Raw genomic sequence first — 14,480 nt, forward strand, 5'->3', positions numbered from 1 at the left:
GTTAGGCCTACCAGTAGGTCTGTGCACTTATGTGTGTTCCTGGTGCTCATAAGAGGAGAGGACTTTGAATCGCCTGGAAATGGAGCTACAGACTGCAGTGAGCTGTCGTGTGAGTGCTGGGAATTAAACCTGGGTCCCCTGGGAGAGCATCCAGCTCTCCAGCCCCCCAGGACTATTGACAATGACATTTCTGGGTGCAATTTTGTTCTGTCATTCCTAAAAAGTCTTATAAAACTATGCCATTCATTTACCACATTACACACTGCTGTTTTCAAATTATTTCCCTCAGAGAACAGTAGGATGAACTACACAATTTCCCTGGTTCTGTAGCTTTAAGTATGTCTGTCCACATTTGTCACATGAAAATCAAACTTTGATCTTTCATCCTGAAAGTCAATAAGAAATACAACTATTATTGGACTAAAGTAAATATTTCTGTGAAACCCCAAATCTTAACTCAAGTAAATTTCATGAATTTTGGGAAAAAGCAGCAAAGGAGATGCAGAGATGAGACAGACAGAATCTGTCACTAGGCTTCACTGGGACAAGTTAAACACAGCTCAGAATCTGAAGAACTGGCTAGCCATTCACACCTGCTCCAGAAAATGCCATGGCCCTTGCGTAGTTCTTGGTGTTCAGGAGTTTTAATGCACCCCTTAGCAACAAAACGATGCTAATCTTACACCATAGTTGATGAAACTGAGATAAATTACCTGATAGAGATGTGCAGGAGTTTCTAGTTCATTTGGTTGAGCACCTGCTTTAGCATTTAGCCCAATAATTCTTACAACGCAAAATGTCCAGAGGTCATGTAGACACTCAAATGATGGAAACAAAAAGTGGAGACTTATGGTAAGCGACCTGGATTTCTTTAATAATGAAAACCTTACTATGTTTATTTATGAATCTCTCTCTCTCTCTCTCTCTCTCTCTCTCTCTCTCTCTCTCTCTCTCTGTGAGTGTGTAAACCAGTATCAGCACCATCCTAGATGCTGAAGATTCAAAGCAGTTCCTATCATCAAATGAATTGCAGACATGTTGTCCACTACCTTTATACCAGGTTAATAACAGGAGGATGAGCACAGGTTATTAGAGTGGAGAGAACTGAGGGTTCAGGGATGCTTAAGGAGAGGGGCAGCAAACACATGACAAGATGGGGGCGGCCTATAAGTGCTGGCTTGGGAGGCAACAAGCAGTCTAATTTGGCCGGAGCAGGGGCGCTCACAATGAGAAGGAAAACTTTGCTGTATTAAGGAAAGTGGGCTCTCGTAGTCTCACAGTCGAAGATGGATGAACAGAGACTGAGGCCATGAACCAGATGGGCGGAAATCTCCATCATCCAGGTGCAAGCAAGGCCAGGAAGTCAGGAAGTGACCGAGTAGAAGAGAGAAAATCATGGAGAAAGTAAATTGCTAGCACCCCAGGCATGCTGGCTGGGGGGGGGGGGAGGAGGGTGAGAGCCAGGACCAGGTGTGAAAGGGAGAGTGGTGGGGAGGGAAGGGAGGAAGAGGCCTTTCCATAGCATTCCAGGCAGGCAGGCAGGCGGGCGGGCTGCCGACCACTTGTGGGATCTGGGCGAGGCCTTTACCTCCATGCGCCTTCGCCTTCGTTTTATCATCTGAAATCAAGGCATCAGGAAGATGGGTGGTTCCTGAGCCTTCTAGGGAGCCCGAGGGTTCCAAGGAAGCTTTAGGAGAGACAGCTGGGCCTGGGATGGAGGCAGGAAGGAGAGTGGGGTAGAGATGCCCAATGGGCTGTGCTGGGACAGTGTAATGGGGATTCAGGGCTTCAGATCAAACTCACTTTGCCGGGAACAGGGTTGTTACATAATATGACTCCTTAAAAGATAAATTTCTTTTTAAGTTTAACAAGCACTGAACTGTATAGACAACATCCCAGGTCCCTCTGAGCTCTCCCATCCAAACGTACAACTTACACAAACCAGTTAGCCAAGAAACCTGCAAATGTTGTGGGTGCGGGGGTCTTGTTTTTTAGAACCCACCAAGCTCTTCTATTTATTTGATCAACAGTTGCACAAATACTGGGGCAACAGGAACAGTGACTGCGTCCTGAATGGAGGCCAAAAATCTCAGCAATGGGGATAACTCATCGAAAGGCCATCTGGAGGCCCTTACTCCCTTTTCCTAAGACCCAGTGGGGTTTTCTAAACTCATAGACACCCGTGTGAGAAGGGCATTGGCTCTGGGGTGCTGCTTCTCTGTGGACTGTTGTCTGGCTTTGGTAAGCTGAGTTATCCCCCTGGGCTCCAAGTCTGTAGAAAGACAGCATCACCCGAAGGATCCTAGAGGCCCCTTCTCGCTTTCACATTCCAGGATTTCATAATCCTCAAGCCTCAGAGCCCCCTGTTATCCGAACCATCCCCTGATCAATAGCATATGTTCTGGGCCTTGCTCTAGCCCAGTCAGATGGTCAGTGTGCTGAGGGCTCTGGGCTGTTTACTTTAGGGATTGGGCAACCACGGCTTAGTGAAATCTCTGAGTTCTGCAAATGATGACTCTGAGGCAGAGGGCTCAGGTCTAAATTAACAGCAGATCTCCAGCAGCACAATGCCCTGTGGCCTGTATTTGGAAGAGAGAAACCCAGGTTTCCTAGGTAAACCCCCTGCTAAGGCACCACGAAGATGGAAATGAAGAAAACCAGAAACCGGTCACTCCAAACTCCCATAGTTGAAATTACAAAGTTTTTACACACTCCCCGCCTTCCTCGTGTTCTCTTTCTCTCTCCTCAGTCTCTCTTTCCCCCACTCCCACAATTTAAAAAAGAATTCTTTTGTTGGAGAGGGGGGAAAAAAGTGAAAGAAAGAAAAGAAAGTGGAAGAAGCTAAGGGCAAAACTCACTGAGAGAGTGTGGCCAGGCAGCGCCTTCCCTGGGACCCGGATCCGCTAAGCATGTCCGTAGCTGGTCCGAGTGCGAGTGGCTGAGGTAGGAGACCTGGCCTGGAGGTCACAGTGTGGGCTGGGCCAGAGCACAGGCCATATTATCTGTGGCCGGAATGCCTGTGCAGGATGCTCCTGTCTTCCCTTTGTGTTAACACTTGGGTCTGTCCCTGTGACGAAAGTCTGGGCTTGTCCTCAGCCAAATCTACTCCTCCCCACCCTTCCCCTCCACACGGGATCATCTGAGAGCCGATTGTTATTTTTTACTGTAATCTCCCTAATAGAAGCCCATTCAGTTTAGACCTGGAGGGTGCAGCGTGCTTGGAGAATTGCAGACTCTAAATTGCTGGCCTGTAGGGGCCAGGATGACTGGGAGCTTTCTTAATGAAGACTTTATATGCTTAACTCTTAGGAATAAATAACTGATTTGTGGTAGGTAGCAAGTCAAAGGGAGAAAACTTGCTGCTTTGTGCCGCCTTTGGGAAACAGTGGGTCCTGCTATTACGACATGTACTCACAGCCCAGTTCTGACAAGATGAACAGAAATCAGCCCACCAAAAAGTTCATCCAGCGCCGCCGTTCTCAGGCCCTCGTTCTGAGCTCTGTTCTCAATTAGCATTGGTGTAGGTGGCTTCCAAAGCAAACAGTTCCCACTGAGAAATCAAATCTGAGAAACCCCCCTGGTCCCTTTTATCCAGGAAAAGATGCATGACAGAAAAATGAAGCCACACACAAAGGAGGAAGAAGAGCCAGGGTCTTGCTCAGTGATGGGCTGAACCTTACAGGGTGTCCTGTGTTTGCACTCTCCTGAAAGAGGAGGGCAGTAGTCAGCCTGGGAGCATGCCAGAACAGCAGGCCCTTTGGCGGCATCGGTGGCACTCTGATGGTGATCTCATCACCACGCCTGGCAAAGGAGGCTGGTCACTGACAGCTTGGAAAGCTGCCAAATTCCAGCCTCTGAGGAGGGGGTGGTGTTGACTGTATCTGGAGATGACACCCCCACCTTGGCTTGTAGTATGCATACATTTTCTCATCTCTGATAGCCGTGGAAGGCACTGGGGTTGAACAACTCAGGCCCCTGCCCCACGGGGTTCATTTACTCTTTGGGGGAAATAGCAGAGGCAATTGTCCTTGAGGGGCTTTGCACAGAGTGAAAGAGATCTCTGATGGACAGCTTCATGCCCCACACAGACAAGGGCACTGGCAAACAGAGCTTTTAAAAACCCACTCAGGACTAGAGAGCAGAGCTACCCAACTTTCCCCATGCTCAACGCACTGAAGTTTTAATTCAATTAAGCTAAATCTCCCCCTCATTCCAACCAGTCAGCCAATGCTTTCCTGATTAACCCCTATGTTGTCATCAGTGCCACAACTGGTAAGTGCTCAGTAAATGTCAAATTACTTCGATACATGTATTTTGTTGAGTATGCGTATTATCAGTCAACAGATGAACACTCTAAAAAGTGTGAGATGTGTCTACCTTTACATGAGATGACCTGCATCACAGTCTTGTCCCATTCTCTCTCCAGAGCTGGGGTGTCAATGTGTATTGGGGAGTCTTTGGCTCTCCTTCCTACCTAATTTGTTCATTTATTCTCTTGTGCTGCTTAGAGAATTCAGTGACTTGCTGTCATAGGCAGAACAGATTGCCCCCTGCACTGATGTCCACACCCCTCTCTCTAATCTCCAGAACCTGACAATATGTTATCTTTCATGTTTGCATCTTACAAAGTTAGTTTACAGATGTGGGTGTGGAAAACGGGGATGTTTACTCTGGCATATCGAAGGGTGTTCAATCTAATCACACGGGGCTTAAAAATAGAGAGGGTTTTCTGCCTGAGCTCACAGGGAGCAAGGACTGTGGGAGAAGGGGAAGACAGGAGCAGGATGCTGGCTTTGGAGGAAGGAGGGCAAAAGCCCAGGAATGTGATAGCCTCTGGGCACATGCAGGGGCAGGAAATGGATTCTCCCCTGCAGCCTCCAGAAGGAATGCTGTGAGCCAACACCTAGATTTAGCCTACTGGGATCTGTGTCAGATGTCTATAGGCCTGAGGATAGTGGGTCTGCCGAGCTTAAAGCCAACACACCTGTAGCTATTTGTCACAGCAGTGACACAGAAAACTAGTCTATTTGCATAGAAGGCTCATTTAATCTTGGGAATAAACTTTACCTCTTGACCTCTCATTCTTACACACTCCAGGTCTGTGGAGTGGCAAGTATAGTTTTGCAGTAGCCTACAGAGTTAAACAACAACAACAACAACAAATGTGATTTTTACAAGCTAATAGTCTCTGTCTCTCTGTCTGTCTCTGTCTCTCTCGCTTTACTGTTAATGGGGGTTGGGAAGCTAGAATGTAGCCATTCTTTTGCTCAGGCACCAGCATTCATGTGCTGAAGGTCTGCTAGTGAAAAACTGGAGAAGGAACATCCGCCCAATTATTCATGCAGTTGTAGAGACAGGGAAATGAAAGCCGTGTGAATACTCTCAAGCTGGCTTCCTGCTTTTAACCCAAGGGAGAGTCCATCTGTTGTCTTAAGTACCCAATGGTGAAACTCACTGTTGTCAATCACGTTACGTATCATGCATGAGGCATAGAAATGGGAATAGTGAAGAGAAAAGAGAGTCTTGAACCTGGATAAAAGACCAGCAAGGAACAAAAAGAGCACAGAAGCCAATGATGGGCAGACGAAAGGCAGAGTGAGGCAGAAAAGACAAGACGGTTAGAAACTCAAAGCAGGAAGCCGGGCATTGGTGGTGCATGCCTTTAATCCCAGCACTCGGGAGGCAGAGGCAGGCGGATCTCTGTGAGTTTGAGACCAGCCTGGTCTACAAGAGCTAGTTCCAGGACAGCCTCCAAAGCCACAGAGAAACCCTGTCTCAAAAAAAAAAAAAAAAAAGAAGAAGAAGAAGAAGAAGAAGAAGAAGAAGAAGAAGAAGAAGAAGAAGAAGAAGAAGAAGAAGAAGAAACTCAAAGCAGGGATGGTGTGGTCACCAGACAGTCAGTGGCTGGGGTGGCAGGGGCTAAGATTTGGAACCAGTTGAGGGGGTGGGCACATGTTCTGTGCAGGCACATCTGTTTCGGCAGTCGGCAGAGAGGGCCCAGCTTACAGCACTGGTAAGGCTGACCATCCATCTCTACCATCAACCCTGCCAGTCATCATCGTTCAGCAAGACAGTAGGTGTCACATACAAGATGACATGTCAGGACTCCAACTAGAGCAAAGGAATCTTCAGATCCCTCAGAGCCCCTTTCATTTCTGCACACTCTATTTAATAGTTCATCAAAGAGACTCTGGGCTGGGAAGGTTTGATGGAGGTCAGCGTGGTCGAAAGGAGCAGCTCCCACCACAGGGTGGTCCTTTATTAATAAAATATGATTTAAAAAATCACTTTACTTCATGGAGTTAGGAGCTCGGCCACATGATCTGTTCCAGACTTCCTAGTCTGCAATGGATGTTTAAGAACAGTTTCAACGTTGAAGCATTCCCTGGGGAAAAAAGGTATGTGGGAGTGCTATGTCCATTGCCTTAATGCACATAACACACACACACACACACACACACACACACACACACACAGAGAGAGAGAGAGAGAGAGGAGAGAGAGAGAGAGAGAGAGAGAGAGAGAGAGAGAGAGAGAGAGAGAGATCTGCTCAGTTTGTACAGAAATCTTGGATGGTTTTAGAATTAAGGAGGACTAAGAACTCAGGGCCTCTCTCCAAAGGTTGCATTGATCTCAGGGCATGAGATCCAGCGTTTTGTCTAGAGCTATAGGTGGGCTCTGTGGTAATGGAGACTCCTTTGCAGGTGACTCTCTGGAAGAGGGAAGCAAGGAGGATCAATAGGATCCATAGTGAGGGTTCACAGTAGTCCAGCATGGTATCCAAGAGCTTGTGTGAAGCAGCCATCATAGACTCCTGAGAACAGAGGGACTTTTGTTTTGAATTGCAGGTAAGACAGATGTCCTGCAGAAGCAAGAGGTACCAAGAGTCATATTATTTAAAATGACTCTATTCAATCTATGAGCAGAGTCTATCGAGGAGACAAGAATAACAACTGTCAGAATTCTTTACCTTCTAATTCACATCTTATGCTGGTTAGACAAGATAGCATGAGTTAAAACTAGTGCAGCAAGCGTGCACAGTATAGGTAACATAACTTCAGAGACTTGTTTCAAGAACTTAGTGCCCTTGGGATTCCCTCAGACAACACCTTCATCCTCCCCACTCAGCCGTAGCTCTTCTCCCAGATCTGCTGGCTTCCTGTAACTTTTTCCAAAGCTAATCTCTTTCTCCTTTTGGGTACCTATCTCTTGTCCCACTCCACAGGGTCACCAAGAGCACCACCAGAGTGTAGAGCTAGAGGTTGAAACAGGATAATTTCCTGGCCACCCCCTACAATCACAGAACAGCTGCTCCTCAGCCACCTCTTCTCTGAGTACCAGCTGTCTTTGAAGAACCCATATCTGGCTCTCTCCTCTGTGAAGTCTTCCCAGGTTGGGCTTTGTTTCTTTGTAATTGGTGACCTCCATAGGAAAGAGTGGGAGGCTTGGGACTGCTTCTTTTGCATACACTTGAGAAATACTTACATGGCAGCTTATGAACCAGCCTTTCATGTTAACTTGCTTCAAGGCTCCCCTAGTTTCCGTTCAAACTCTTTTGCACCAATTACTTGAATTTTCTCACTCAGGTGGTTTGTTGTTGTCTTAAGGTTTTAACCAGCCACATTATTTTCTTTTTAGTTGAAGGTTTATTTCTTTTTTTTTTTTAAATTTCCTTGCAGGTATATATTGCACATTAAGCATAATTTCCCTTCAATTCTCCCTTCCCCTGTCTCATTCTTTCCTGCTTTGAGAGAAAAGTTCTGTCTTAAAAAGGACTACTGGTCTGGACAGATGGCTCAGTGGATAAACGTGCCTGTCACCTGACAACCTGAGTTCCATCCCTGGAATCCAAAGTGCAATGGAAGGAGAGAACCAGCTCTCACAGCTGTTCTCTAACCTCAACACATGGTGTGTAAGAACACTCGAATGCACACACTAAACAAGAAAGTGCCTCTAGCATCCCCACCCTTCGTTTGAAACCCATCTTTTGAAACAGTGCTTGGAAATGGTAGGGCCCAAACTAGCCTCTCAAATGAATGGTTGTTACAAAGCCCTGGTTCTGGTCCAGGTGAAAATCATCATCATTATCATCATCGTGACACAGCCATCTACTTTTGTATGATCTAGGAAAGGAGAGTATATAAGACTTCATACACAGGAAATTGATTCTAAGTCATAGTGATATGTTGTGGATTATAGATTTATTGTATATAGATGCAACTAAATGGCGAGAGAAATCGTGACCTAATAACAAGGCTGGTAAGGACATATTATAGTGCAGGTGGGGGTCATGTCTATGAAGAAGCCACAGCATTATTGGTATGGACTACTTTTATTCAAAGTATCTAGATAAATTTCCATAACCACAAATGCTTTTTCTGGTGGCCAGTTTATACATCTGGATATTAAATTTACACATGACTTTTATAGCCTCTAATCAAATCCAGATTTTTTTCCACTGACACTATATAAGGTCTTGAAAAACATTGATTTCTTTTTATGGAAATCAGACCTGGATTAAAGTTTGTTACTAGAGAAATAGACTACTGTGTGTTTTGAATACTATGGTTGCTGTGGTCATTATTCATTCACTGTGAATGACATTTAATTTAAGTGTATGTGTTGTTATATGTGTTAGGTGCTGTCCTATTTTATAGTATCATACCATATGGTCAATATATGATCATGACACCTTTAGAAATAAATGTGTACCTATATGCAACCTTGCTTATGTATTCACCCTCTCCACATACTCTTTCTTACCAAATAACTCCCTTTCTTTCAGAGATATATCCTAACAGTTTTCTGCACCTGATACCGCTTAGAACGGCATCAAGTATCCAGCAGATAGAGGATAAGTATTCAATACTTGCTCCCCAGGTTGAAGAGGAACAAAATTAGTCACTGCATCAAGAAGGCCAGTTGGCCACGGGCTGGCATTTTATGGAACCTAGAAACTCTTCTGCTTCAGGAACTGAATCCTAGGAGTTGCAGAGTGCACAGGTCTCAGGAAGGAGGGCTGATGGCACATGAGGGAGATGACCATATGCATCACATTGGCAGTACCAAAGACAGAAGAAATGATCTAGCTCTTCAGTGCCGGCCGTGCTCATTCGCTGACTAGTCGTCTCCTGTTTCCCAACCCATAATGCCAGGAAGCTGCCCAAAGACTTCTTCAATACGGAATCAGAACAGGGACAAACATGCACCCAAAGAATACATCACCCCATGCAAAGGGGACACAAGCCTCTCACAGCAAGTGACGCCTTCTAATGTTACCAGAATGAGACAGTCCTGGGATTCAAAGTCTGTCTCATCTGTTATCCTGGCCTGCCCAGTGCCAGCCCTGGCTTTGAGCTTGGTAGTTCTTTCTCACCCCCTGTTTCGTTAGATTTGCTAAATTATAACTGAATTCTACTCGCTTCAGGCTGGGCTATTAGTGTTGTTTGAACCTTACATGTTGGATTCATCAAAAACTCTCCTTTGCAGAATTTCCAGGTGCCTTTCTTGGGGCACCCCACAGCAGGAGATTAGAAATGGACTAGAGGAAGGAAGATTTTCAATGTTAGGGTGCAATTTTACTTCGAATTACTCAGCAATAAAATCAAACTCTTACTATTATTAAAGCAGGAAAAGCAAATGAGTTCTTTCTTTGTTCCTTTATTGGTTTACTTTTATAGACTGCATTTTAATTTTAGTTATGTGTATAAGAGGATGTGAGCACATGGGACTGTGATGCCTGTAGCAGCCAGAAAAAGGGTGTTGGATCCCTGAACCTGGAGTTAGAGGCAGTTATCAGCTGCCCAGTGTGGGTGCTAAGAATGAAAGGGAGGGACCTATGTAAGAGCAGGACACACTTTTAACTGCTGAGCCATCTCTCCAGACCCTATGCATTTTTTTTCTCATTTATAAAACAGAACTCACATGGAAAGCTTTTTTTTTTCTTTTTTTTTTTTTTCTTTTTGGTTTTTCAAGACAGGGTTTCTCTGTGGCTTTGGAGGCTGTCTTGGAACTAGCTCTTGTAGACCAGGCTGGTCTCGAACTCACAGAGATCCGCCTGCCCCTGCCTCCCGAATGCTGGGATTAAAGGCATGGGCCACCAACGCCCGGCTAAGCTTTTTAATTTAAAGAAAATAAAAGGGATGATACCTTTTCAAAGCATGCACTAAACTTTAGATTTGAGAGCCAGTGACATGTGAACACAGCTTTCTAAAATATGGTTCAAAGTAGAGAGGGCTGAAGTAACCCGAGATTCTCAGGGGCATTGCAGAGTCCCCAGCCTTCCTAGGACACCTCCAAATTATCTTTCCTTCTGACTCTTTTCCCAGCAGACCCAAGAATCAAAAATGAAATTAAAAATTAACAGACACAATTCTGAGGCTTTTAGGCTCACAACGCTTAATGTTCCAGCTCATTAACTTGAATTGCAGATTTGGTGTTAAAGAATTAAACCAGGTCTGCTTTTGTAACAAAGAAACTCAGTTTAGCCACACCCCTCCCCCTTAGTACAAACAGAACTATTTATGAAAACAAGTAAAAAAAAATCCTTACTAAAAATGAAATCCAAACAACTTAATGTTTAAGTTTTAAGTGTATTGCTTTTTCCTCTTGTTCTCTTCTTTCTTGGTCCATCATAATTTCTCAACACTAGAAAACAATGCACCACTTAGAGTCTAAACCAGAGAGCCAGCCGACTGGCATGTTAGACATCCTCTGTTTCAGAAAGAGCTGGTAAATACTAGTATGAGGTCATTCATCAACTGCTTCTTCCCATTCTCCTGGGATTAGCTGAAGCACTCTACTGCTCTCAGCCGCATGCTTGGGCTTTCATTAGAGAAAGCTTTGATTATACAGTTTGCTCAAGGTTGGACTCCCGAGGCTTGGGTCTGAACCCTGCAATTTGATGATTATCTGATTTTACAATGCAGATACCAATTGCAAATAATACTCAGGGCTCAAGTGCTAGAGCCAAACAAGGAAACAGAGTCTTCCTTATTCTTATCATTTGCTCCCACAATGCAACTAACTGAGTGAAAATGGTCAAAATTATATGATACAAAAGTCCAACAATAATCCGAGGATTCAGTGCTGCCCGTTTCCCCATACATCCAGAGGAAAAGAATTCAAATCCAGTGGCTGGAAGACTCATCTGGGAGTGACGGAACTTCAGGAAACATCCTGATGGTTGCCCCTCGGAGGAGACGCCAAAGGTTGCTAACGTTTCTGCCTCTCCTTAAGTAACTTAGCGTTCTTCCTGGACACAGACACAAATACAATTTGTATTGGTTCAGTGTCATGTGCTAGCCTTGGGGGAGGTATAGTTTGTGGTCTAGGGTCTATTTTCTATTTGGTCTATGGATAAACATGAATACTGAATGAAAAAAGGAAGACATGACTGCTTGCAGGTATGGTTGAGGAGAAGGCTTATTGTAGATATCAGGGAGAGCACAGCCAGAGGTATCTGGAAGCGACCAGACTGAACTGGACCATGAGAGGAGGGAGTGGGGGAGAGGGAGAGCAGAAGAGAAAAAAGAGGGGATCAAGAGACCAAGAGACCAAAAGGAACAAACTGGCTGGGTTATATAGGGAGCTGGGGGAAGGGAAGGGAAGCTCAGTTGGGACTGAGGGAGACTAGCAGCCAGAGTCTGATTTGATATGTTAAATAGGCACCTTCAGTTAACCATTTGTCCTGGGTTTCTCTCTCTCTCTCTCTCTCTCTCTCTCTCTCTCTCTCTTCTCTCTCTCTCTCTCTCCAGCCTGGGCTGTCCTGGCACTCATCTGTAGGCTAGCCTGGAACTCACAGAGGTCTGTCTGCCTCTGCCTGGGATTAAAGGTGTGCACCAGCACAGCGTGTTCTGGGTTTCTTTGAGACCTAGCAAATACAAAATTGTCAGTAATAATTCGCATGCATTTAAAGTGTCATATGAGTCCCAAAGGGAGAAAGCAGTCCCTCTGTGTGTGTCTGGACCTTCAAGATGACAGATAACTCCCAGTTACAAGAGCCGAGGCAGGAGATTCGATGTATGGGTAAGCACAAACCGTCTTTACTGCTGCCGCCTGCTCAGAAGCAAAGCCAGACGAGTAACTGTGAATAGCAACATTACATCCCTGCCGTTTCAACTCTTTTAAATTTGTTCCTCCATTCCAAACTTCAGGGAAGGGAAGATAAAATGGCTTTTGGGTCCTAAACTCTTTGGAGAAGTAACAAGCTGGGGGGTGGGGTGAGTGACATTTGATAGCAGTTTCTCTGCTCCCAACCTGGAATGCCTGAGGGCCATTGAGATGGATGAAGGAAGCAGGCTGAGAAGTACTAGTTGGCTTTAAACACAGTACATGGCCAGAACACGGTCTGCAAATCTCCACACAGTTAAACAGACAGGAATCAGATGACCATGGATCATCAGGGCTCTTCAGCACAACGCATGTCTGCCTGTATCACTCTGTACCCTTAAAACAAAACAAAACACCAAAACAACCAAAAAACCTCTCATCAAAAAAAAAGTTGCAAAAAAAAAAAATCACCACATGTTGCAATTAACCAGACCTAAAACTAAATAACTCAGTGAACTTCTTCTATACAGTTATTGTAGCCATTCAGAATGGAAGCTGTGGCATTTTACACTGGATTTCATATTTTCTTCATCAAATAACTCTACCCACTACCCACCACTGAAAACAAAAAATCTATGACAGAACGAAAAAAGAAAAGAAAGAAAAAATATCTTTATACCATCTTTCATAACTCATACCCATTGTCTGTATCCAGTCCTTCCTCATCCCCAATACTTAGGCTTTCTTGTTGTCTTTTCTCCACGTTACTTTGCACCCATGTGTAATTTGTTTACATATGAACATATATTATTGGCTAGATCCCACATATAGAGAATCTGCATTTTCCTTGCCCCCCCCTCAGATTGTGTGACCTCTGTAATATAACATTCTAACACCACTCATTTTCCTGAAAGTTTTGTGGTTTCATTTTTTCTTTATAGTGGATAGTACTGCATTGTATATGTAGTTTTTATTATCCATCCATCTGTTAATGGACAATTAGGTTTATTCCAATCTTTTTGCTGTAGGAAATAAAACAGTAAATAAACACAGGTGTGCAAAAATGTCTATGGGAGGGTATGACATTCTTCAGGTAGTTCAGCACTGGGGAGAAATAGCTGGGTCATATGGTACCATTTACACTTTGGATAGTATTTTTTTTTTTCACATCATCAGCTACTCAAAAAAGTATTAACTGTGTAAATGAGAAAACTCGGATCTTCTAAAGCTATGTCCACTCTCTTTTCCGTCATCCTTGACCTAAACGTTTTATATATACATATATAACATATATCAACACATTTTGGTTATGTGTATGCACATATGTCTGACTATGTACATATAGGTGGGTGCAGGTACTTACAGAGGCCAGAAGAGGGCATCAGATCCCTTGGCACTGGAGTTATTCCTGGTAACTAAAAGTTCCTTTCTTTAGTAAGAGTTGGAGAACATGAGTTCTGTGCTTAAGGCTAACAGGTACACACAGCTGCTGGCTGTTTTTTGGATTGTTGCTTCCTAAGTCTGTGTCCAACTGTTTGGACCTCCGGTCCCTTCTCAGAGATTGCAAGCAACAGTGCGTTCATTTCTGACCCGATGACCAGTTGAACACTGGAATCAGTCCTTGTCAGTAATCCTGAGACAGTTCTCATGGGAAACTGGCCCCTTATACTCCTTAGCTCAGTTCTGCCATAGTGCTGTAATGATGCCATTGTTGTCTAGGGGCCCATGATGTGAGGAGCTAAAAGTTTTGTGAATTTCCACCCTGCTGCAGTCTTTAATTTTACAAAATCTCCATTTTGTTTAGTTAGGAAGCCACCAAGCAGCTGTAGTGATGACAGTCCCCAAGTAGCCAAGATACACCATGCAGATACTGGCTCAGAGAAAATACATTTAATTAGTATAGTTAGCTTTCATGGTAAGACAGGAGGTTTGAAAGCTACTAAAAGCTTATGTCAACTCTGTCTATATCACCATTCAAAAAAAAAAAAGTTGAGTCCCCTCAATAGTAGTCCCTTTCTTATTCATCAAGGAAAGAGAAATAAAGAGAAAACATTACATCTCCCCACGTGGGGCCCCCACTTAAAAAAAATAAAGGTTTACACAACAGCTTTGATTGTAGAAACAGAGGAACTGTTCAAGGAAGGAGTGGGCAGAGGTTCACTAGAGTTGCCAGTAGTGCCTCGGGAAAGGTGCCGTGTAATTAGACCTGATGATGCCCTGGTCTTGGAACCAGCATGATAACTTCTCATCTCATGTTGCTTGTGTGCTCACTCACTTCCTGCTCAGTTATTTTCCTTATTAGTCTCTTCAGTTCCCCCAGAAAGACCTGCCTAGGCACAAGGTTTTCTGTGGGAGTCTAGCATGCAGTTGGCTGTGGTTATTCTAAGCAGGAGCACCAGAGCATCCATCTCTAGAAAGAAAGACCTCTT

The 14,480-nt window shown here is 44.4% G+C and overlaps 1 protein-coding gene across 4 annotated transcripts in view; it reads right to left on the minus strand.

Moving 5' to 3' along the window:
• Cald1 (caldesmon 1) overlaps nucleotides 1–14,480 on the minus strand; it is a 181,449-nt gene that overhangs the window by 67,291 nt on the left and 99,678 nt on the right. The window contains exon 1 of one of the 4 annotated variants that reach the window (XM_027391426.2): nucleotides 2,859–3,114. The exons of the other annotated variants lie outside the window; for them this stretch is intronic. Coding sequence (XP_027247227.1) covers nucleotides 2,859–2,911 — 53 coding nt within the window. The 5' untranslated portion in view covers nucleotides 2,912–3,114. Of the gene's footprint in view, nucleotides 1–2,858; nucleotides 3,115–14,480 lie in introns of those variants that run through there. 4 annotated transcript variants of the gene reach the window in all.

The sequence above is a fragment of the Cricetulus griseus genome, assembly GCF_003668045.3.
Source record: "Cricetulus griseus strain 17A/GY chromosome 1 unlocalized genomic scaffold, alternate assembly CriGri-PICRH-1.0 chr1_0, whole genome shotgun sequence".
Lineage (NCBI taxonomy): Eukaryota > Metazoa > Chordata > Mammalia > Rodentia > Cricetidae > Cricetulus > Cricetulus griseus.